Source organism: Tiliqua scincoides, chromosome 1 (assembly GCF_035046505.1).
Source record: "Tiliqua scincoides isolate rTilSci1 chromosome 1, rTilSci1.hap2, whole genome shotgun sequence".
In the NCBI taxonomy this organism is placed as follows: domain Eukaryota; kingdom Metazoa; phylum Chordata; class Lepidosauria; order Squamata; family Scincidae; genus Tiliqua; species Tiliqua scincoides.
The window spans coordinates 111,494,635-111,520,355 of record NC_089821.1 but is presented as its reverse complement, the minus strand read 5'-3'; the positions used below and the strand labels follow the sequence as shown (position 1 = coordinate 111,520,355).

The 25,721-nt window shown below is 40.6% G+C and overlaps 1 protein-coding gene across 1 annotated transcript in view; it reads right to left on the bottom strand.

Annotated features, from left to right (window-relative positions):
* Positions 1-1,045: 1,045 nt before the first annotated feature.
* Positions 1,046-25,721, bottom strand: part of ITGA4 (integrin subunit alpha 4) — a 55,085-nt gene continuing 30,409 nt past the window's right edge. The window contains exons 13-28 of the mRNA XM_066635138.1: positions 23,673-23,718; positions 23,188-23,342; positions 21,704-21,858; positions 19,435-19,584; positions 18,410-18,486; positions 15,057-15,207; positions 12,722-12,811; positions 10,730-10,809; positions 9,453-9,542; positions 8,872-8,962; positions 7,954-8,061; positions 6,968-7,087; positions 5,713-5,832; positions 4,781-4,879; positions 3,996-4,115; positions 1,046-1,469 (exon numbers count right to left, since the gene is read on the bottom strand). Of these exons, the coding sequence (XP_066491235.1) occupies positions 1,365-1,469; positions 3,996-4,115; positions 4,781-4,879; positions 5,713-5,832; positions 6,968-7,087; positions 7,954-8,061; positions 8,872-8,962; positions 9,453-9,542; positions 10,730-10,809; positions 12,722-12,811; positions 15,057-15,207; positions 18,410-18,486; positions 19,435-19,584; positions 21,704-21,858; positions 23,188-23,342; positions 23,673-23,718 (1,757 nt within the window). The 3' untranslated portion in view covers positions 1,046-1,364. The remainder of the gene's footprint in view (positions 1,470-3,995; positions 4,116-4,780; positions 4,880-5,712; positions 5,833-6,967; positions 7,088-7,953; positions 8,062-8,871; positions 8,963-9,452; positions 9,543-10,729; positions 10,810-12,721; positions 12,812-15,056; positions 15,208-18,409; positions 18,487-19,434; positions 19,585-21,703; positions 21,859-23,187; positions 23,343-23,672; positions 23,719-25,721) is intronic.

Genomic DNA, 25,721 nt, shown 5'->3' with positions numbered 1-25,721 from the left:
AGTGTCTCTATAACACATCTAAAGGGGTTTTTTGCATGGGAATGAAATAGATGCAGTTTCATTGTGGTGCATAGATTAACTTTATATGGAGGTGTGTAGGAGGAAAGGGGTATGGTGTGTGCAAGTAAGCTGTGGTTCCAAGGCACTTTGGTTGTACCTCGTGCACACATAGCCTTCTTAATTGCCACCACAAGCCCCAATCCAGAGGAATAAAAGGGGAGGAGAAGACTGAACATTCATTGCAAGAAATGACCACATTTGTTTAGTCTAGAGCAGGGGTGTCTAAACTTTTTGGCAGAAGGGCCACATCATCTCTCTGGCACTGTGCTGGGGGCCAGGAAAAAAAAATTAATTTACATTTCAAATTTGAATAAATTTACATAAATGAATATATTCAAGATGGAACTTATGAATGAACAAAGGTCTTGCAATAGCTCAAGGTCTATGAAAAGCCTTTCCTTTGCTGCCGCTGCCGCATCACAGATGTGAAACAGCAAGCAGTGGAGGGAGCCCTCATCCCACAGCTCACGCGAGAGGTCAAATAGTTGGCTGTCACACTGAGAGAAGCTGCATCAAGCCAGCACGGGCTCCAGCAACTCTCCAGAAGGCCAGAGGCTCATTGGAGACTGGGGGTTCTCTGAGGGCCAGATTGGGAGTCCTTGAGGGCCGCAAGTGGCCCCAGGGCTGGGGTTTGGGCACCCCTGGTCTAGAGGTAAAGGTATATATGAAATATATAAGGACATGCCAATTCTCTTGAATGTAGAATGTGGCAAATATTGAAAAATAAGATCTTATTGTATTTTTGAAGGGAAAAAAATAACGGAAGGTACTATTTATTATTGTGTCCCAAAACTCTTGTGTATAAGGGCTTTACTTTTTTGCATTTGTAACTTGATTAGCTAATTCTCTGCACAGTGACGCTCAACAGAATGTGAATAAGGAGCATGGAATGGTTGCTTCATGGCTACGTACTCCAATTCAAGTATGTTTAGTACTATACTGCTTGTAAAAATTCTTTTGAACAAGTAGTAGTTCTTCCCTAGTGTTGTGTTTTCTAGTTTTATTTATTTGTTTTTGCCTTTGAGGCCAGAGACTAGTGGCCTTGATGATTCTTATAGTTTTTCTTCAAAGATTCTATCATTTGTATTTTAGGAAGCAGATCAAGGTGTAATCTTTCTTCCACTCACATCTCCGTTACAAGGATTTGCATTTTGTTGATTCTTGCAATCAGTGCTGTTGATCAGTCTGATCCTTGTGGTGCCAGGCAGAAAAACTCTTAGAGCCCAATCCATGTCTATTCAGAAGTAAGTCCCATTATAGTCAATTGGGCTTACTCCCACATAAGTGTGGCTGGGATTGTCGCCTTAATCATCCATGGTACCATTTTGGTGGCTGCTGATAAAGCTCCAGCTTTCTCTTCCATCCTGCGCTTGAGGGATATGTTTATATTTTCTTTTAAAGAAGCCAACCTGGAATACATAATTTCAGAAACTTGTTAAAATGTCGGCAAATTTTTGATATTTTGGTGGACAGGTCGATGAAATTTTGGTGGACAGGTCGATGAAAGTGTCGACCCAATGTGCGGCAGCAGTGAAGAAGGCCAATTCTATGCTTGGGATCATTAGGAAGGGTATTGAGAACAAAACGGCTAATATTATAATGCCGTTGTACAAATCTATGGTAAGGCCACACCTGGAGTATTGTGTCCAGTTCTGGTCGCCGCATCTCAAAAAAGACATAGTGGAAATGGAAAAGGTGCAAAAGAGAGCGACTAAGATGATTACGGGGCTGGGGCACCTTCCTTATGAGGAAAGGCTACGGCGTTTGGGCCTCTTCAGCCTAGAAAAGAGATGCCTGAGGGGGGACATGATTGAGACATACAAAATTATGCAGGTGATGGACAGAGTGGATAGGGAGATGCTCTTTACACTCTCACATAATACCAGAACCAGGGGACATCCACTAAAATTGAGCGTTGGGCGGGTTAGGACAGACAAAAAAAAATATTTCTTTACTCAGCATGTGGTCGGTCTGTGGAACTCCTTGCCACAGGATGTGGTGCTGGCGTCTAGCCTAGACGCCTTTAAAAGGGGATTGGACAAGTTTCTGGAGGAAAAATCCATTACGGGGTACAAGCCATGATGTGTATGCGCAACCTCCTGATTTTAGAAATGGGTTATGTCAGAATGCCAGATGCAAGGGAGGGCACCAGGATGAGGTCTCTTGTTATCTGGTGTGCTCCCTAGGGCATTTGGTGGGCCGCTGTGAGATACAGGAAGCTGGACTAGATGGGCCTATGGCCTGATCCAGTGGGGCTGTTCTTATGTTCTTATGATACTAAATTGTAATATTTCTCAAATGAATTATCATGAACCATCCAGAGGAAGAACTTCTAAAGTTCCATTTTTTTCCGTAAGATATTTAAGCAGGAGCTTAGATCAATTTGATGCAAATTTGCTAGATTAGCTGCAGTAATTTTTAAGAATAAGTATATACCTCAGTGTGGTGTTTTTCTTCCCAAGCTTATATTGAACATCTTTGAAAAAAATATTTATAGAAATCAGATGGCATTGTTTAAAGAGAAAGTTCAACTAGATGCAAAAGGGCAGACATACAAACAGCTGTCCTGGCCTTGGTGTAGGCCCAAAGCTCTCTTCAAAAAGCAATACACTGAGCATCAGTTCAGACTGACTGAATTTAGTACTCCTTCCCTTTACAACTTTTTGACAAGGGTGCCAACATGCACAGCTCTAGCAACAGGATCAAGGCTTCTCATGTCTTCTTCCATATCTGGATTACCCCTACTTCAACGGAGACACTTGGATTTAGTTCTTTGTTGTTGAAGAAGGACTTTTAGGTTTGTTGCTGACCTTAATCTTTCATGCTGAATCTTAAGTCTTGCTTATCCCAAGTCTGCTATCATGGGAAGACCTAAAAAATGCAGACTAAGTGCCTAATCTATGGGGCTTGAGCTCTGGTGCTGAGCTCTAGTGCCAGCACTAGGAGTCATAAATGTGTCATAAAGCACGTTTATGGCACCATGGGAGGAGGGAGCACCAGGCCAGCACCAGTTGGTGCTGCCCGGAGCAAGTGCTCTAAGCGGAGGTGCGGGCATTTGGGGTGGAGGTGGAAGCATTCCAGGGCAGGGGAGGAAGAGGCCTGGGAGGGGTGTAGGACCAGTGGAGTCCTTCTCCACTGGATCCTATCCTTCATGTCAGTCTGAAAAGTCCAACATGGAGGTTCTCTCGTCTGCACTGGCAAAATATCTGGTATAGACGTGTAAAGCTCCATTGTGGGGCTTAGGGCTTTCCTTTGGTTGCTTCTCAGTGCATACATCTCAGTGCAACGGAATACAGCAGTTACCATTTTGGCTCTGCTGTTCTACTGGGCACTGGGAAACTCAGGACTGGGCTGCCCACCGTATTATATTGAATAAAATGAAGATTTGTGCAGAGGGATAATTAACGGCCCAACTCTATCCAGGCTGACAGAACTATCAATAGAAGGCCCAGGCTGCTGGTGTTGCAGCCACAGCGACAATGCCCAGAATGGGGTCACCAACATGAATAGCTGGCAACCACATACTGCTGGAGCACCCAGTAACCACCAGTGCCAGTAAGTTGATGGTAGGGGTGGGCTGTGGGCAGGGAGGAGGAGGATCAAAGCCAGCTGGGGATGTGTCAGGAGGGTGGATATCGGTGGCTGTAGCACTTTTTTTTTTTTTTTTTTAAGAAAAAAGCCAGTTCTCTCCATTTTCCATGATGCCAAACTGCATACAGATTAACCCCACCCCCAACACACTCACTACTTAAAGACAAAGGATTATGAACAGGGTTACTGTTAAGTTAAATTGCTTTATGTAAAGTAGACATGTTTTAGAATCAATTTATCATGAGTCATGGCTTGTTTGCCTTTGAAAAAAGAACTTTTTCATTTGTATGAGGGATGGAAAAGGCACAAAGCATATGAATGTGAAGTAAAATTGAAGTACCTACCTTCCATAAAATAAAACTAAGAATTAGAAGAACTACAATTCCAGCTACTGAACCGGTTCCAAATAATAACATTAAAACACTAGATTGTGTCTTTTGGTTATGCAGTCCGTGTAGATGTATCTGCACAAAACAAGTATACAGTAAGTATACAGTAAATATCCATGAATTTAAAACTACTCTTACAATGGTTGTGCCCTTTTTCTCTCACACCTATACATATGACTTGCATCTTTGTAGGCAACCATACCATATGACACACATCAATGGATGGTAATTCTCATTGCTTTCAGTGAAACTTTTTTCCAGGTAAAGACTGTATACTGGAGGAAGGGAGAAATACCAGGATACTTACGTTATCAATGTAAATGTATATTAAATAACAATCACACAATAAAGAACTTTAGTTTACGACATGTCAAATTGGATTTCATTACAACACTCATGATGTCTTCACATACTTGGAAGTAAGTTCTGCTGAAATCCATGGAACTCACTTTCTTGTAATGTCAAGAATCCAGAGATATTCTACTACAACAGAAGGATGCTCACTTGGTTGATGTCAAGCACTTCACTACAAACTCTAATGATTCAAATGTTGCCTGATCGCTAAGTCTAGTGGTAATTGCCAAACTAAAGCATAACTTGGATAATTTGTCATGCGTATGGCATGACAAACATAAAAGAAACTAGAAATAAAATTTTTGGTTTTGCTCTGAAACTCAGATCTTCAACTTGCAGTTCCAAACAATATCCTTTGCTAAACAATGTAGTCTAACACTACTTACATGTACAGCTTGCTTGTCCTTGTGTAGTTCAATGACTTTTGGATTTTTATCTGCTGAAACTTTCCCTGTTATCTGAAGTACAAGTCCTGAAGCTACATCCTGTTTTTAAATAGATATGTCACACTTTAAACAACAAATATTGCACAAGGGATCAAATGAAAGAACGTATAGTATTAAATTGGGGTTAAAAATGCATGTGAGTGAGAGTTGGAAATCTCACTTCAGGCATGACACAACCACTGCTAAGCACTTTTAGGTCCCCATTGATTTGTGAGAAAAGATAACTGTGTGATGAACAGCCCAATCCTACTGAAATGCCCCCCCCCCACACCGATGCAGTTGCACCAACAGAGCATGCTGCATCCATGGAAGGGGAGGCAGTTAGAAAAGTCTCCTTGGGTAAGCCAATTTTTGTTTACTTACTCTGGGCAAAGCACTCACAACCAATCAGGGGACTCCTCGGACTTACACCTGCTGTTTAGCAGGCATAAATCCAAAGTGTGTAACAGCAGCGGTGAGGGAGATGAACAGGAATAGGATATTGGAGCACACAAGTGCAGCTGATACTGCACCCGATTATTCTCCCTCCCCACCCTCTGCCCTGCCTGTAACCTCCTTTGTTCCTTCCCCTCCCCACTCCACTCTCCTCCATCATACCTACCTTTGCTGGGCCAATGGCAGGCGTTCTGCAATACTATTGGTTGAGGCAGTACAAGCAAAATAGCATGCAAAACTATTCTGCCATTATAAACTTTTTTTCCTGTGTGTGCAAGCCCAATCCTCGATAGTACTGGGCCGTAAATCTCCACCACTTAAATCAGCGGGACTTACAAGCACTTAACTAGTTGGAGTATGCTACAAATTAGGTCACCAAGTCTGATGCATGTAGTTATAACCTTAATAGGATTGTTCAAAGATTAAATATTATTTACCGCCTTTAATAGCACAGGGGTTGCTTCTAGATGGATGTGAACAGCAGCTTCTTTTCCACTTTCTATATCTCCAAAGTTGCAGAGTATTCGCAAACACAGTGGATCATCTTTCATACAGTACTTCAGGAGACAGAGCAAATATACATAATGCAGAACTATTAATTTTCATTCAGATACAGTATTTGAAAAAATTGATCCTCTTTATGCAGGATGTATCAGATTTCCATAACCAATCACTACAATTTCAGAGTCTTAAAGGTCAGGCATTATTAGGGAAGTTCCATGAACTCGATATATTGTTCTTTCTATTTTGGTTATTAGCATTTAAAGGCGGACAATGTTAGAAATCAAACACACAATTGTGCTACTGTATACCATGAGTGCAGGGCAGCATTAGAATATGTCTGACCTGCTTTTAAAGTCTTCCTTCTTATTTTTACAACAGATTTTGAAAAGAACTCTGTGGTTCTCAATTTTTAGTCCCTCTGTAGCTCATTTTCCAGACTTGAAAGGAAAACATGACATAATTTTACTACTTTCTCTTATCTGCTCAAACTCATGCATCCAAATCTTGCCTTACATGTAAAATTCTTTATCATGCAGTTGTTTGGGACTGAAAAATCTGCTTATCTAATGATCAAGTGAACTTTCATTTACAATATTACTGCAGCAAGATTTGGAACAGCATAACTGATTGTATGAGAGATTGAAGGCAGAAAGATGGGAGGAAGATTTGAAGCAGAGAGCAAGTTCAAGAGTGATAAGAAGGTAAGGCCGCCTGCTAAGTACTGGATTCTGCAACACACTTCCTATAACAGTAATTATACAGTACTTATATATCACCTTTCTCACCGACACCCAACTAAGTACTGTTTACTCTGAAGTAAGCCCCACTGTGTCCAAAAGGACTTAACATCCAGGAACATGTGCATATTGCAGCATTTTGTAGCAACACCCCACTTCTGAAAATCTAGTTTGGAAGTGTGAAATCAAGGATAACAGGAGGTGACATCCCAGCTAGCACTTCTGCCCCAGGAACGCCCTCTGCAGAGTGGACGTTTTTCCTGTGATCAGAAGGAACAATCTGTTCATGCAAGGACCCATTCTACAAGTAAAGACACTCCTTTGGTTCACAGAAGTAGTTTGTGGAGGGAGCATCTAACAGCAGAAGCACTATTTAGGATGCCACACTAGGTCTTTAGTAGAAATCATTTAAATAACATTTGCAAACAAAGTAATTGAATAGAGAAATTACCAATAGTCTCTTGTCAATCCTAGTAAGGAATGAAAATAAATCCTGCAGTATATTTTCATCTTTTTCTGGCAGAGTACAGTCTCTTGTATAATTCTTGTAGATACATTCTCCATCATTTGTCTGAAATATGTAAAAGCAAAATTATACTTGATTTTCAGTTACTAAAGAAAGCTGGAGTTTCTAATGCTTGATGATCATAATTATAGACATATTTAGTTACACTATTTCATTATTTTAATAACACTTAACAGAACTAATGTTAAATAGAATTCTCCGGACTGGAGTATTATATCCTTAAAGTTTAGCCAACATTAATTAATATGGATCGATTTGAAAAAAGAGGGAACAGATCTAGCATTTAAGATTTATCTATGGCTAAACTTAGCTGATTACTTTGTCTTTCACTTCCAACAATGCCTAGAATGAGCCAGGTTTGAAAAGCACAATGGGTTTGATTTAGCTTTTATGAGTAGGTGTCTTGTGCCAGAAAATAAAAAAGGGGAAATCCCAGAGTACAGAGAGGTTGTTACTTGGTAGTTTGGAAGAAGAGGCTGGAAGTAGTGAGGCACATTGGCCACTTGTATTCTTGCAACCACAACAGAACCTAAAATGTCCACTAAAGGGTGGTTGTCATGCCACACCTGACAAGTGAAAGATTATGCATGGCATAACTGCTCTATCCTGAACAGCTGGACAGCCTTGCTGTCCATCAGGTTCTGTGATATCCAGTTTATTGCTTGTCTCTTTGCCCATAGGCACTATTCTTTCCGGTCTTTTGATTGCCATAGATATCAAATGCTTGCTCCCACCTATCTCTGCCAACAGAACCTTCTACCACTGATGGAGCCTGCCTTTGAAAAATCACACAAATATAACATGTAGATTAGAAGAGACTGCAGCTTTAGGTCTGTAATATATTTGGGGAAGCTGAAGCACAGTGTTAAGTGCTGAACTCTGCATGAATACAGAAACAAGAATAGGCATACCTTGATATCAAGAACATTGAACAACTTGAAGTCTCTTGGTGCGAAAGAATTGGGTATCCTTATCTCCAGTTCAACATCAGGAGCCAGACTTAGTCCAGGATTACTAACCTTCAGGAGCAAAGTAATCAACAGTTCATTCTAAATTTTGATTCAAATTCAGTATATATGAAATCTTCAACATTATCCCTTCAAAATGCTGAACTCTAAAAAGTACAGAATTTTGATATTTTATTATTATGGAACTCAAAAATCTGGTACAGTGGGCCCTCAGTGTCCACGGGGATCAATTCCTGGACCCCCCACAGATACTGATTTCCACGAGTAACAGAATCCACAGGGCCCAAAAAAACCTTTTGAGTGCCTTTCAGAAGGCTCCAGGAGGCTTTCAGAGGCATCCTCTTGCCTCAGACCACCTCCCAGACATGACTATTTCTAAATTCTAATTCTAAATTGCCTGTTATGCTAATTCATGGAAGTTTCATTATAAGTTTAGACATTTTTGTTCCTTATTTTGAAATACCTCTTTTCTCAAAATGATTCACTGATTGCAAGTATAGCTTCCACTGCTATGGAAGAGGTGCATAAAAAAACTTTACGTGGCCGTTCTGTTTCACCTAACCTTACAAAGCAACTGTGCCAAAGCAAGTAACTTTACATGTAGGAAAATATTCAGGAAATTGTGTGCCATGAATCTTTTAAAGCACTTCATCTGCAATAATCACAGCGGGTAAAGCCTCACTGGTACAGAATGCATGTATCATTTCTTGAAATCACATTAACTTCCTAGGAGGGAAAAATATTTCCTATGAAGTAATAAAGTGAGGAGTAATGATTGCTAATTTCAAATAATTTTCATTTAATTAAGTTTCAAAAAAGCAGTGGGAATAGAAGATGGTGTCTGTAACAAATGACTCTTACATAGAAAGTGAAGTTGATTGTCTCCTTCATACAAGTATCTGGTGGACTTTCCTCATCAGGTCCATAAACAAATGACACTGGTGATACAGACCTATAGATAGTGTTGTCCAAAGGGAAAGATGTAAAATGCAGCTTGATTAAAATCATTAGCATCAATGTATCTGCTGCCACTGAGCTTCCTTATTTGTCTGTGGTGCTATTTGCTACAGTTCTCAGGACTGGATATTTAGCACAGCACTTCAACATAAAGGAAGGTGGAACTAAGTTTAGTAGGCAACCTACTCCTATAACAACCATTTATTGATTTATTTTACTAAGTAAACAGTTGTGTGAACTACTCCTGTTGAAAAGTGGTATATAAATATTCATCATCATCAGTCAGGACAAGGCAAGTGCAAACAAAATTCTCCTGCTCTCTCTCTCCTGCCTTTGAAGAGTCCTCTAATAGCTCCTTACTTTATAACTATTTGCTGGTTCAACTATACAAAAGCATCAATCTTTGTTTCCTAAGTAGCGCCACCTGCATGTCACTTTGCTGTTCATAAACACCTTTGTGTACATTTAAAGAAGAATTTGCTTACCCATGAGTAATCAGCTCAACCTCATGCTTTTGAGGCAGAGTTAAAATTAAGCTGTTATCTAGTAGCATGTCCGTGTCCTGTTCATTTTCACTGCCGAAAGAAACAAAGCATCACAAGCATTAAGCTATATACATAGGTGAACAGATAAAACATTTCTGAACTGCACATCTGGTACTAAAGTATGGTATGAGCAGGCCAATGTTTAAATCTCTTTAGCATGTACATGCAGCACCTTTCAATAAATCATCAAGATGGCTAAGAATGCACATCTAAATTTTAATCTGGCACCTAAATTCCACCATACTTGGCAGCTAGCAAACTGATAAGAAAGTTCCAGAGTGAAAGTGCTGCTACTGAAAAAGTCTAATCTCTAATACAGGTTGAGTCTGTATTAAATCGAAGTAAAACAAATCAATTTAAAAAACAATGTCCTTTTGCTAGGTGATATGAAAACAGCTTTGCTGACCTTTGTGATGTAAGATAGAGTTATCAAGAAGACAATCCATCCATCAGTCTCTCTCCAGGGGCTTAGAAAGAAAAGCTTCACTACGCCTCTGTTCACCAATGCAAAGTGAACCTCTTTCTTTCATGTGCTCAGGGGGAAGGGAGGGGTCTTAGAGTGAAGCTGAAGCTGCCTGAAGAGAGAATAAATGATGGATTGTCAAGCCTGCTGTCCTCTCTTGCTATTGTTAAACAACTGTTTTCCTTTAATTTAAAGGGCCCTTGTCCATGGGTGACAAAATCCATGGATAATTAGGTTATACCTATAATTGCTTGCATGACTGTCTCTCTACAACAGTAAGAAAAGCAGTTTTTTAAAAACTGATTTTAAAGGGATGTACTTTTCCCCTTCTTCAGGGATCAGGACATTCCTTCTCATTTGCAGTGACCATTCGTGTTGAGCCAAATCCGTGTATAAAAAACTCAGTGTATAACAAAGATTGGACCTGTAGTCACCAATCTCATCTAGGAAGGTAGGGAACTCAGAGCTGGATCTTTTAACAGTGATCTTAATAGCCAAGCAGGTTCAAGTGGGAGTGCCAGTCCATTGGTTTTGGCACAATAATTAAACACATCTGGACCTAGTGTTTGTTTTGTTTGCAAAAACAGACTCCCTTAAAAGCACCTTTTATTTGATCTATGCTAGACTTCACAAAGTATATCATATGCTTTCCTGCAACTGCACTAGTAACTCCTAATACACTTTGCTGTTCTGTTTTTCAGATGCAAAAGACAACATTAGTCCAAGACAGCAATCTGTAGTAAACATTATTTACCAAGTTGCATTAATGCTGATGCTGATATCATCTCCTGCCCTGATAAATGAGCTTGCATCCAAGAGAAAATTAAAATCCATCTGCAGAATAATGAAATATTTTTGGGTTAAATGAATGCATCTCTGCTCTGTCAACAAGAATATGATATACATTGCTAGTTTCTCTTGAAATTAGTATGTGTGTTTGAACCGTGTACTGCTTCTGTAGCTTCTTAATTATCGGTCTAATCCTCATCATACCAATTCAAAGCAGGTAACACTGAGTTCCACTTCCTAATAACTTCCCGGGTTCCATTAGGGCAGCCATTTTCAACCTTTTTCAGCTCACAGCACATTGACGAGGCACTAAAATTGTCAAGGCACACTACCAGTTTTTTACTTACATTAAATTACTACATTACAATTAATCTTGAATTAATAAAATTAATACAATTAATCATTACATGACAAAAAAATTGACAAGAAGCATGGAGAGGGAAGTATATGTGGTTTCTGAAAAGGAAGAAAAATCCTATGTTCAAATTCTTATTGAAAGTGCCAGAAAGTGTTGGCAAAGACAGGGCAGGTTGATCACACAGTGGAGAAATGCAGGTGAGGGGCAGTGAGGAGACATGATTGAAACAAGAGCAGGATTAAACTGGGGGTGGGGGGGAAAGAGAATGTGAGGCAGTGATTCTGTATCTGGAAGGTGCGGACAAGTGAGGGGAGGGACAGTAAGAGAGTTGCTAACTGTGATTGTGAGATCGGGGGGGGGGAATATGCCTGGGGAAGGGGGTGGGGGAGGAGAGGAGAGAGAAGTGCCAATTGCCTCCTTGTGTATTTGAGAAAAAAGAGTGCAACCAAAAGCCCAGTCCTGGGATTGCAGCCCCAGAGCCCAAGCCTATGCATGCCTACTCAGAAGTAAGCCCCATAATAGCCAATGGTGCTTACTCCCAGGAAAGTGAGGATCAGGTTGCAGCCTGAGTCATGCTCAGTAGCAGGAGCAAGCTCTTAGCGGACTCTTCCGCTGCTGTGTGGGATGCAAAGCAGCCGAGACCAGCCCCTTCTCTGGCTGCTCGCTTGCTTGTGCTGCTTGCCGCTTCTCCTGCACGTGGGCGCGCGGCTGCTGCCTGCCTCCTCTGATCCTGCACCACACCTGAGGCAGCCTCATGGCACACCAGTGTGCCATGGCACAGCGGTTGAAAACCGCTGCCTTAGGGGGAGAAAGTTGGAATAAATACGGTAAATAAATATAAGGAAATAATAAACATGCTTAGAATTGCCACCTATCTTCTCTCCTACAAGTTGTCTAGGCATTTTTGTGCTTGCAGCTATTCCAAATACAGTTTGGACATCCCTTATCTGAAGTGCTAGGGACCAGATGCATTTTGATTTTTCTGTATTTCATAAAACTTGCATATATAGAATGAAACATCTTGGGATGTGGCCCAAGTCTAAACACTAAATTCATGTATGTTTCATATACCCCTTGTATACATAGCCTGAAGTTAATTTCATACAATATTTTAAACAATTTTGTGCATGAAGCAAGGTTTGTGCATGAAACAGTTTGTGATTTTATTTCTTTAGGCAAAAAAAGTGAAAACGTTCATGTTGGCATTCAAGAAAGTTCTGTATTTTGGAATTATTTCAGAATTACAAATAAGGAATGCCCAACCCATACTCATTTGACAACATACACAGCATTTTGTAAATAACCCCAACAAGGATGACATATTCCGTCACCCTCATCACCAGCATGTGACACCATTACATGTTGTTCTGCTTTTATTTCTCCTACAAGTTCTACAAGTACAAGTATTTTGTGTGCTGAGTGAACACAACTGGATCTGCAATGCTTTTTGTGAATCGTAAGATGCAGAAAGGTAGCTCTTTCAGGAAAAGCACATATTTAAGGCTATTCAACACATGGTGTATCATGGTATAAATGATGCAGATAGCAGAAAAGGGAAAACACTGTTTTTAAAAAATAACTTTTTGATTTTTTTTTTACCTTTGACAGGTGATCCACATATAAATCCCCAACACTGCAGTCAAGTCTCACAGCTTTTTCTGAAACTTCACAATGTATCTGGTTTTCTTCCTGTGATGACAACAAACCATGTATAAAAGTAGCTGATTTGAAGGACATTTGGTAGAAGTGTGAGCCCAATACTATGCATGTCTACTCAGAAGTAAGTCTCATTATAGTCAATGGGGCTTACTCCCAGGTAAGTTTGGCTAGAACTGCAGCCTGTGTGTGCATACACACACTTCTAGCTGACTCCCCAGTGTACTTCAGTGCTGTGATTTCAGTGCACCTTTTGCATTAGTACATTTACTCCTGAAATTCTGCTTAATGGTGGTTTATTTAAAATTATTTACATACCAAAGTATGCATTTTCTCCTTGCTAAGGGAATAATAGGCTTTGAGCTACAAGTTCACTTTCAATCTGCTTGAGTCATATAAATGTTTTTGTGGTCTCAGATATACAAGTGCTTTTTTGTCCAAGCGAAGGGAAGGCTGTCCCTCAGACTGGAGTGTTCAGATACTATGCCATTTCAGCATAATTTTAAAGGTGGCTATGGCTTTGCAGGGACTGGGGAGCTAGCGACAGAAGGAAAGAGGTGGCAGCTACTCATCCAAGAGGCATGTGACAGACAATTCTCCTGATAAAGATGGCAATTAGTAGACCGAGAATGAACATATTTAAGGCTACATCTGTTCACAGGAACAAAAAAAGGCATCACCCTAATAACTAGGATTTTACAACAGTAATTCTAGACATCGCAATTCAATTTTAAAAGGTGTTTTCTGTGTTTACATTCCACATTTTTAATAGCCACAAGACCCAAAAATACAACATGAAGTGCACAAACATCTATACATTACTTGTAAAGCAGCCTGAGAACCTGAGATGAAAAGATGTTGCTAGTATTTACATATACTAAAGTCAGACCCTGATAGAAAAGAACCACCAGCCTGCTACTTGCCTGTTTATACAGAGATTGGCCTACCAGGGAACATCAGGACCCATGCTCATTATGTGCAAGCATACTCTTTACAGAACTGATTAATACCCAGGATGACACTGTTGCCACTAGAAAACCAAATTATGGAGGTTTCTAGATGTCCAACTAGCTACTTGTACAAAGAATTGACTACATGGTTCAGGTTATGAGAAAATGCATAGCTTCCCCGACATGGCTACTGTGTTGGCCCAAACCATGTGAGTAGCCCCTTATACAAAGAACTAATAGTTGGGTACCTCCATGTGATTAATTTCCCAGCTTCAACCACATTCCCAAGATACATACACACTCTCAATATTCTATCTCTGTTTACTTTTCGAAATGCTTCACCTTACAAGAATATCTGAATAAAGAGGGGGGAAGAAAGTCCACTGGACTAGACAAGAAGATAAATTCTATGAAAAACCCAAGCTATTTTTTATTAGTTTACTTGTGGTTGGTACCACTAGGTCTAGCAAAAGTTGTTTACTAGTGTGTTGACCATAGAATTGCAGCCCCAAATAATTAAGCATGAAATCCAATCAAAGTTAAGCACTTAAAAGTCCCATTAACTCCAACTGGAGTTAAAACATGCATTTAGTTTCCTTCATGTTGAAACAAAACTGTATTAAAACAGTTGCAATATGATTAATACAAACTGTATTAATACAAGCCCCTCCAAATAAGCAAGATTCAGAGAAAATTAATAGTGTCCCAGCTAGTTAACATGAGGAAGTGATGCACATGTTTAACTCTTCCACAAGACTTCACTTCTCATTCCCCTGTTTTGTGAAGTATAGTACTTCATAGTTAGCATATTGTAGGCCAGGGTGTCCAAACTTTTTGGCAGGAGGGCCACACGATCTTTCTGACACTGTGTTGGGGGCCAGGGAAAAAAAGAATTAATTTACATTTCAAATTTGAATAAATTTACATAAATGAATATATTAAAGATGGAACTTATGTGAATGAATGAAGGTCATTCATGCTGAGAGCAGTTGTGTCGGGCCAGCATGGGCTCCAGCAAGTCTCTGGAGGGCCAGAGGCACATTGGAGACTGGGGGCTTCCCACGGGCCAGATTAGGCGTCCCCAAGGGCCGCAAGTGGCCGGGGTTTGGGCACCCCTGTTGTAGGCAAATGGTTCACTGAGATTTTTTCCAGGGACAGTTCAATACTGTCATTGTTCTCTTAAAAAAGCGTAACTCAGCAGTTCTTGGGAAAATACTGCACAACTTCAGAATTGCATTTGTTCACCATATTTGTGAATTTATTGATAGCTCAATGAAAAATATGTCTGACTAAAGAATATTTAAAAAAATATAAACTCAGGTTCTTACCTGCTGTAGAATTTTGGTGAAATAAAGACCTTTAGGGAGCTGAATATGGAGAGCAGCTTGATAGGCATCATCACCAACATTGTACAGGATGACATTTAACACTAATGTTTTCACATTCCCAACTGCAAGGTAAGACTTCTCTTCATATGGCCTATATGAAAAGAACAAATTATTTCATTTAATTTTTGTATCTGTAAAAATACAATTAGCTCAATACTAAGCACAAAGTCAAATGATCTGTTTTTCTAAAGTTCATAGTTGAAAGCACATGGGAAACTTTTGATGGGAGAAATGTAGCTTGCTCCTAACCATGAGCCCAGTTCTGAGCTCGTGTAACTGCTTAGCGCCAGCCCAGCACCAGAGCTAGACCAGCGTGAGGTCGTGCTGGGTTAGTGCTGATGGAAAGCCAGTGCTCCGCTGCTCGGTGGTTGCCCGTACCGCGGAATGGTGGAGAGGAGGGCAGGACTGGTAGAGTTCAGCTCCACCAGATCCTGAGCTCTATGTCAGGTCCCGTGGCCCATCACGGAACTCTTTGATTCTGCAGTGCTAGGAGATATTTACCCAGTCGTAACAGAGCCTCATGCGACGCTCTGCAGCACTCGAAAAAGCCTTCTGAGGCTTCTGGCACAATCTTAAAGAGTTATTCCGGTTTCCCGATGAAACCGGTGGGTGGCACAGCGAGCGGAAGTGGCAGCAGCGCCTGGGACTTTTGTCCTGCCTTCCTCCCAGCCCGGCACAAGAGAACAAAACAATCCGAAACACAGAACTATCTTTGGTTTGTAAAATGTGTCAGGTTAAGAAAACACTGTGCTCCTGTAAGGAAGTGTGTGCATGTGGGTGAGGTGGTGCTCCTACTACGTGGTCTACCTTGAACTCTGGGTGACTACGGACAACCAGTTGCACTAACTTATCACTGTGTGTATGTAACCACCTGGTAAACTGGCTGTCTGAGCGTAAACATCTGTGAGATGACATGCTCACTTGCTGATATTCCCTCTTCTATACAATTGTTAAAGGTCCAGGATCCCTAAAATTGAAAGTTTGCCCACCCCTGTTCTAAACCATATTAAGTGAACACTTAGCAAATTCACTTGTTGAGGAGTGGACCTCAACAAGTGGGAAACCCTGGCCTCTGAGCGGCCAGCTTGGAGGCAGGCTGTGCAGCATGGCCTCTCCCAGTTTGAAGAGACACTTGGCCAACAGACTGAGGCTAAGAGGCAAAGAAGGAAGGCCCATAGCCAGGGAGACAGACCAGGGAAAGACTGCACTTGCTCCCAGTGTGGAAGGGATTGTCACTCCCGAATTGGCCTTTTCAACCACACTAGACGCTGTTCCAGAACCACCATTCAGAGCACGATACCATAGTCTTTCGAGACTGAAGGTTGCCAACAGGACAGCAAATTCAACACCAAGAGTGAGTAGAGACAATCCACCCGTTTAATCCTTCTTTCAAACATACCTGTTGTAGTAGTATTTGTGCCCGGCTGAGATAATTTGGTCTCATATAGTCAGCAGTGAATACCTCTTCTTCCTGCTATTTCAATTTCCATTATCTCAACACATGCTAAGTGTGTCTGCATTTAGCACAATTTTTATATCACCTTGGGCTGCGCTAGAGCTTTTGCCTTTAACTTTCAGTCAAGGTTAATATAAAAGAAGACTTGTGCACCTGAGTGAGCATGTCTATCTTATATTTCACCTAGTGTTCCTTAATCATGTTAACAAGCAAAGGTACCTAAGAGGATTCAAAAGTAAACTTCAATTTGACATTAAAGTTTAATTAAGACTTGCAGAAGAGCTGCCTCAAAATAGACATTTATCAAATATTTTGGCTCAGAACCAACACATTAGTCACTGAACACCTTGGGGAGAGAAGCTGGCACTAAAGACAGGCAACAGAAGGTAAAAGCACTACATAGGCAGCTAAGTTCCAAATTAGAGAGAGAAGTGCAAATGTTAACATTTCAGTGGCTGAATCTTGTGCTTGCTGTACGCTCTCAAGTTCTTCCTTCACATTTAAATAATTGGGGGTTGTACATTTTGCTGGATTTTACTTTGTTAACAGGGTGCCATAAGAAGGGCTCAGGTTGACATGTACACATGCATCTAATAAATCACCAGGTGCACATCTGGGAATGTGAGAAAGCCGAACTAAAGCTTTTCACTGGCAATCATAGTCATTATAATTATTACTCAGATATATAATATCCATTTGAAACATATGCAGCTAATGGCAACTTAAGCTATTTAACCAAAACAAGGTAGGTAAGAATCTGACTCAATATAATGAGGAAGATTCATAACCACCACTATCTAATTACACTAATTAAAGATAAACTTATTGTCCTTCTTTGCTTAAAAATAAAAATTGGCTGTGCTGATTCTGAATCAGAATATATATTGTTGAAAGAAATTAGCGTTTCATCAAGAACACTGGGCTTTTATCTTCCATGAATGGAAGGCAATTCCATTTGTGCAAGGCAGAATTTCCCCAGCGCACGAGTAGAAGAACAGCTCAGAATATAACCTTCTGGCCTCCACTGGATCAATAATGGCTCCCTGGTTAACCAATGCAAGGGACTGGATCCACAGAATCATGAGCAGTGTTCTGCTCTTGAACCCCAACTTTCCCATCCCCTCCTCCATGCTGTAACCCCACTCATCCCCCAAGACAGTTGGATGACCCTTGGGAACAGTGCAAGAGAGGCTGCAGATGGAAGGGATTCAGCAGAAATTGCATTCCCCCCTCCCCCACCTTGTGCAAGCAGACTATACAGTTGCATTCAGCTCTCTTCACCTGCATACATCTTTCCTGTATAAACAATGGATTCCCACTGCTTTATCCCCTCACTCCCTCCCCCCCATGTTTCAGAGCATACTATATGTACCACTGTTATTGAGTTTTCAGGGGCGGTCTCAGTCAGATGTGCCCTCTGATGTATGTGGGCTATAGACTAGGGCCCAGCCAAGCTGACCCAAATGCCACCCGTGTGCCACCTAGATCCTCATTGCCTGCAAAGCTTAGGTAAGAACAAGAAACTTATTCAAAGAAGTGTTTTGTTAGGGATTGGTTTTAGTTTCATGGTGACTATTTTTAATGACATTTGCTTTGAAACACTTTTGTATCTGCACTGAGTTATTTTAACTCTTTTATATTTAGAAAGCTTCTTAAAAAAAACTGTAAGCATTCTATTCAATTGTTTATCTGGCTCAAGTAGTTGGTCACCAAGCTTATGGGGACTTTTACAAAGGCACAGTTTGTAGGATTCAGGACTACAAACTACAGGACTAATGCACCTAAAATCAATCCCACACTGCTCAGTTTGAATACATTCTAATCATACGCTACTTACTTTGGAAATGCAAGTTTTCCTGAAAGTTGCAAGTTAGCAGAACAATTTTCTTGAGTGCAAAATCTGGCAAACAAAAACTGTGAAAGAACAAACAAAGATTAGTGGTAAAACAGTATCTCATATTCATGCAAGTGATTCTGTACGCCACAAGCTCAAAACTCTTAATTCAAATTTCATTTTGCTTCTGGACCCTTGCTTAGCTCTCTCGTTTTGTCTCCTGCTTTCTCTGTGCAAGAGTCTAGTATCTACAACTGTCAGTGACACCAAATCATGAGATCTGAAGCATAAAGCAATTCCTATGCAATCACTTTTGCACACACCCCAAGAAGATCCTTATCGAGACAAAAGGAAAATCTGAACTAGCTGCAACATTACAAGACACCAAGCAGGGCTTATTTTATTTATTCACATTTTTATACCGCCCTTCCTCCAAAGAGCTCAGAGCGGTTTACACAGCTGCTCCTTCCCTCCTTCTTGTCCTCACAACAACCCTGTGAGGTAGGTGAGGCTGAGAGAAAGTGACTGGCCCAAGGTCACCCAGGGCTTAGAAGACACATAGGTCTGCATCTAAAGTCCTAGAGCAGCCATTTTCAACCACTGTGCCGTGGCACACTGGTGTGCCACAAATGGTCCTCAGGTGTGTTGCAGGAATTTGGGAGAGGGTCATTTATCAATAGGACCATTGGGGGATGTGAGCCCCCATTAATAACACAGTGTGCCTTGTCAATTGTCAAAAAGCTGATGGTGTGCCTTGACCATTTTAGTGTGCCACGAGATGAAAAAAGTTGAAAATCACTGTCCTAGAGCCATCAGTCACCCAGGAAAGTTTCTTTAACTTAGCAATGACTGCCACTGGCAGCCACACTTCATATTGTTGCAAACTTTTTAAACAGAATGTATATAACTTTTGGCAAAGTTTGTCAGTTATATAGCTATATGATCAGCCTTGGATAAACATGCAAATGCATCATGTAATGTAAATATTTTATGTAGTTTGACAAATACAAAGAAGTCCAGTGCCTTACCGAGCTGCGTACAATATTGTCCTTTTCACTCTGTTGAAGTACTGGTTGGAGTGGTGGGAGTTCTTCTGTGCTATTTTCCCGTAAAACATGATGTCCAAGATGATAGGTGGCTTCAACATATATAGGAGTCAGGATATCCCTTACATCTTTCTATGAAAATTGGAAACCTAGTGAGTTAATTATATAAAAAAACAGATGTGTGTAAAGAAAATCCTGCCTTATAACACTTCAAGTCACAACATGAAGGTAAGTAGCAAATGACTGTCCATTTCAGGGGTACAGGTTAACTCCAGGATATATGAACAACACTGAACTTTCAATGTACAACTCAAGTGCTATTTTTAATTTCCCTATGTGTAGACATGCTAATGATGATGCTGGATTCATCTGTAGTAAAATCTAATTTTCTCTCTTTTTTACGTTACTGGAGTTGTGTGGTATTCAATCATATTTTGTACTGATCTGCTTTTATGTTGGCTATGTTTTCATATTCCTTGCTAAATCGTAATAAATTTTGTAAGATAAACCAACAGCACAATCCTATACATGCTTACTGGGGAGTAAGCTCCATTGAATAAAACTGGACTTACTTCTCAATAAACATGCTAAGGATTGCACTGTAACAACAGTTTCCAATATTATATTCTTTTCCTTACAAATATTGGAAAAGCAACCAGAAATTAGCTCCAAATTAGATCTTAGTAAAAATGCAGAAGGAATTTTGGGGCTATTTTTGTTCACACTAAAACACATCACACTTCTTCACCAACATTTTTTCATTTCTCCTGAATGTATTTGTTGATTATTTTTTATTCATTGTTTGAGTTTCATAGTTCTTACATTTGTACTTAGCAACATCATTGTTCTTAGTGACCATTCATAAATCTTAGTGGTTATGCTAACCCCTTCAATTTTACAGATTTTGGGTTCAGTGGTATCACTGTATGTATCACAGCATGCTATCATCTTATCTGCTACATGGTATTCAATAAGCTATAGAGCCTCATGAGATCTTATTTGCAGAAATCATTGCTGAGGTTGAAGCAGTAGCAACTTTTCACTGCAGTTTTTTTTTAAAGGATGCACAAATAAATCAATACAGCCCCAGTAAAGGTATACATCTTTGTACTATCTGATTGTTCAAAGTTAGCATAAGAGTACTAAACCAGAGGAGCTTTGCTAATTTTCTTTAAGAACTTTTTAAAAACTTGTTTTTAAGTCTCATAAAGCTAGCTGGGTCCTGACAGAGTGCAGTTTTAAAAAGTTGGTCTCAGTGCTTAAAAGTTTGGGAACCACTGAATTAAACCGTTGTTTAATCTTGCCCACTGTTATTCACACAGACTGGAAGCATCTCTCCAACATCCCAGGCAGAGATCTTTCACAGACATGTTGTGAAAGATGTGCAGTTGCCAGGGATTGAATTTAGGCTCTTCCGTTTGTTAAGGCTGTGTCAACTACTGAGCTATGGAAACATCAAAGACAGCCAATGTAAGAACTTTACTTTTAGCAAGCAGCTCTCAAAGAAGACCACTGGCTTGAGTTCTGAGGAACCTGTTAATCCAGTGGTTCGCACACATTTAGCACAGGGACCCACTTTTTAGAATGAGAATCTGTCAGGACCAACTGGAAGTGATCTCATGACCAGAAGTGACATCATCAAGCAGGAAAATTTATAACAATCCTGGGCTGTAATCCTACCCACACTTCCCCAGGAGTAAGTCCCATTGACTATCATTGTTAAAAGGATAAACATAGGAGCCTGTTAAAAGTACAGATCTGTCACAATTCCCCAAAATGCCATGGTAAGCATCAAGTCTATTAAATAAAATATTGAAATGAATGGGGACCCAACTGAAATTGGCTCACGAGTCACCTAGTGGGTCCCGACCCACAGTTTGAGAAACACTCAATGACGAACACTATGTTCATCTATTTGAACGAAACTGCTTAATTCCTAATAAGCAACTCTAAATGGATAAAAAGATTAATCATCCATTTAAGATTGACAATCTTTGCACAGCCCCATGTTCCTGTGCCAAGCAACAGAATGATCCAGGGACATTAGCAGCTGATAATGATTACAACCAAACCATTAAAAGCTTCATCTACTGATTTCTGCATATCGTGTTGTTTTGTTGAAGGCACAGTAGCAAGCTAGGCGATTATTTTTTCCCCAACTAGTAGGCAACGCTTCTTCTATCTCTGCTGGCATGTTGGAACCTCCATTCCATCACTCCAACTACCCTATTTAAGATAGAGAACACATTACCCTCATGAATGCTTCGTGTGTCCTGCAAGTAACATTGGTGTTATAAATTTCAATGCTTCCAGAGGTCACTTCAGATGTTCCATTTGAGGAAAAATGAAACCTTGCAGCAGTATCTGCCCTCCTGCCAACATCCAGGTTTAGATTATAAAGCAACACTAAAGATTGGAAAAAAATTAAAAAGAGTAATGTCAGAGGAAGAATTTAGAAGGTAACTTCAAAGTTGTTTTAATACTGCCTACCATTATGGCACACTTTACTGAATAATTTCTTAAAATGTCATTCAAATTCCATGACGTCACTTTTGACACATTTTAACTATTACACGACTGTCTTTCAGAGCTTTGGAATGGCAGCAGTGTTTTTTTTCCCTACAGCACATCATTTCTCATCATTCTAAACATGATGAAAAGCAAAAGAGAACCTTAAAAATATTTATCATTTTTGAAATGGTATTTTGATCCCACTAACAGAACTGGGAAAATTACAGTATCTTCCTTAGCATCACACAGTGCTCTTAAGCTCTTATATGAGCCTCACCCTACACTGGATTGTTTTCCTTGTAGTGAAAATCTGGAAGTTTGAATTAAAATATTTTTCTGTATGATTCTTTTCAGTCCTGTTGTACCTCCCATATACATCCCATCAGTTTGCAAATGCGTTCTTTGGGCACCATTGTCTTCCAGTAACAAAGTAAATATTGAGTCAGCCACCCATTTATTTAGATTCAGTTGCACAGCAAGAGGGAAGCAAAACAGTAAGTACTACAGGAGCCGCAACATGCCATGTATGCAGCCCCTCTCACTCACCATCAGTGCCATTCTGGGCAGTGACAGCAACATGCAGGAGACGGGGTTTGGTTCAATGAGTGCCTGAACATTGCTGTAGCTGCCTGGAACGGCTCCGTCAGTCAGTGGGAGGAGCTTTTGTGACAGCCACAGCCGGGGAAGTGGTAGGCCACCAGTGCTACCCAGCATTAGGATTGGGATGTCCCGTGCCATTTAACTACCAGCATCTAAACCAGGGGTGCTCACACTTTTTTGGTTCGAGAGCTACTTTGAAACCCAGCAAGGCCCGGAGATCTACCAGAGTTTTTTTTTTTTTTACAATGTTCGCGCCATCATAACATATAACATTTATGTGTACAATGTATGTTGGTGTACCTTGAGCCCCACTGAGTATAACAGGACTTACTCCTGAGTAGACATGCCTAGGATTAGGCTGTGAGACTGCAATCCTAGCCACACTTACCTGGGAGTAAGCCCCATTGAGTACAATGGGCCTTACTCCCAGCGTTTCCTCCCACTGTCACCTGAAAGGGGGGGGATCGGCACTCCGCGATCTACTCATTTTGCCTCGCGATCTGGTAGATCGCGATCCACCTATTGAGCACCCCTGATCTAAACACTAGTTTTTAAATTGAATTGATGGACCATTTTCTTTATCAACGGAGCGCTGGAAGATGCAGCACACAGCAAGCAGCTTACCAATAGAACCTGGGACCGTTTGGCCACTATAGGTAAAACAAAGCATCAGATTCACACACACAGCTGGTTGTTTGTTTTCCACACACTCCAATTTAGTTCGATTTACTGAGTCAGGGTGTTTTAAGGATGCTTCAACAATCACTACTGCCCTGGTCCTGAAAAATAAGAAAGTTCATGGTCACAAGGTTCCTCTCTACCTCTCCCAATAATGTGCATTAATTAGCATTTGGGCACACTGTCAGGATAAACACATAACACCATGCACATACAGTTTGACACACTAATTCTGAGGCATGCTTTGCTTGGGGAATCGATTACTGACATTTTCTATACACTGCAAAGTATTTGCTAAAATATATCACTGAAGTACAGAACTTCAGGTAAGCAGCCTCATGAGATCAGTGGCATATACGTATTTCTTCAGTTACTATTATGTAAATTACATATCCAGTTGTCTCTAAGCATCAAAATGTGTTGGAACTCACCTCAACAGCACTGCAGAATCTGACAGAAAAGCACCAACAGCTAAATCTGTAGGAAAAAGTCCCAGATTGATGATCATCATCAGTCACCAGAAATCATTTCTGAGGCAAAATCTCCTCATTGCTCATTCACCTCTGGACTGTATTAAATCACTGTTTGCACATTATTAATTAAAGGCCTATGCTGACACATTAAGCCACATACATCACTAGAATTTCCTAAAGAAAAATCATCAAGGTGTATCTATATATATTTTTTATTCCTTATGTTAAATAAAACCATCACAATTATTATACCATAGTTAAGCTGCAGCTCAATCTCCACAGGAATTTTGAAGCTGAAGATTAATTTAGAACCATTCAACCACAGATGAATAAGGAAAAATAAATCTCTCCAACGTGTAAGGGAATACACAGAAACATAACAGGAAGCAAATTAGCAAAAAAAGAGCTATCATTCTATGCTCAGCAATTCCAAGCACCTACATTCAGGAACTGAAATTGAATCAAACAGCCCAATTCTAAGGACTAAACATTATGTTGGGAGTTTCAATGTCTGCCACATCTGATATTTTTTCCTTCAAAAAGCAGTCACAGGAGAGAACCAATTTGGACTGGAACCATGGTATTTGGAGAGGGAGAAAGAGCGGCTTTCCCTCCATTTCAGTAACCTGATCCAAACTATGCCCCCTGGAGCTATTACCTGTGAAGAGGGAATGTAATTAACCCCCTAATTGTTCCCAAATAGAAGTTCCATGGGTGGAGAGCTAATTAGATTAGGTCCTTGGTAGGAACCCGTCATAGCCCCAATACAAATTGGGGGCCCAACACCTACACATCTATCCCACAAACTTCAACTGGCTAAGCTGTAATAGTTAAACTGAAGGGAAATCAATATAAAAAATTTGCACTGTAAATGTGTCTAAACGTTTATGACTTTATTCTCATTTCTCTCCTCTTCCCAGGAATGAAGAAGAAACTATTCATTTGAACTGTCATAGGGCTTTTTGTGCTTGCAAACGCATGCCTTCATGGCCCTGCTAGTACCCGTGTAGCAGTGCCATCTGCAGTTATAAGAACATAAGAACATAAGAACATAAGAACAGACCCACTGGATCAGGCCATAGGCCCATCTAGTCCAGCTTCCTGTATTTCACAACTGCCCACCAAATGCCCCAGGGAGCACACCAGATAACAAGAGACCTCATCCTGGTGCCCTCCCCTGCATCTGGCATTCTGACATAATCCATTTCTAAAATCAGGAGGTTGCACATACACATCATGGCTTGTACCCCGTAATGGATTTTTCCTCCAGAAATTTGTCCAATCCCCTTTTAAAGGCATCTAGGCTAGACGCCAGCACCACATCCTGTGGCAAGGAGTTCCACAGACCGACCACACGCTGAGTAAAGAAATATTTTCTTTTGTCTGTCCTAACCCGCCCAACACTCAATTTTAGTGAATGTCCCCTGGTTCTGGTGTTATGTGAGAGTGTAAAGAGCATCTCCCTATCCACTCTGTCCATCCCCTGCATAATTTTGTATGTCTCAATCATGTCCCCCCTCAGGCGTCTCTTTTCTAGGCTGAAGAGGCCCAAACGCGGTAGCCTTTCCTCATCAGGAAGGTGCCCCAGCCCCGTAATCATCTTAGTCGCTCTCTTTTGCACCTTTTCCATTTCCACTATGTCTTTTTTGAGATGCGGCAACCAGAACTGGACACAATACTCCAGGTGTGGCCTTACCATAGATTTGTACAATGGCATTATAATACTAGCCGTTTTGTTCTCAATACCCTTCCTAATGATCCCAAGCATAGAATTGGCCTTCTTGACTGCTGCCGCACATTGGGTCGATACTTTCATCGACCTGTCCACCACCACCCCAAGATCTCTCTCCTGATCTTTCACAGACAGCTCAGAACCCATCAGCCTATATCTAAATGCGTCATTATACTGCGTCATTTTACTGCGTCATTATACTGACGCAAAATGAGATTCAATTTATAGACTGGATGCAAATTCAAATCTGTTCCTTAAATCTTTTTGAAGACAAG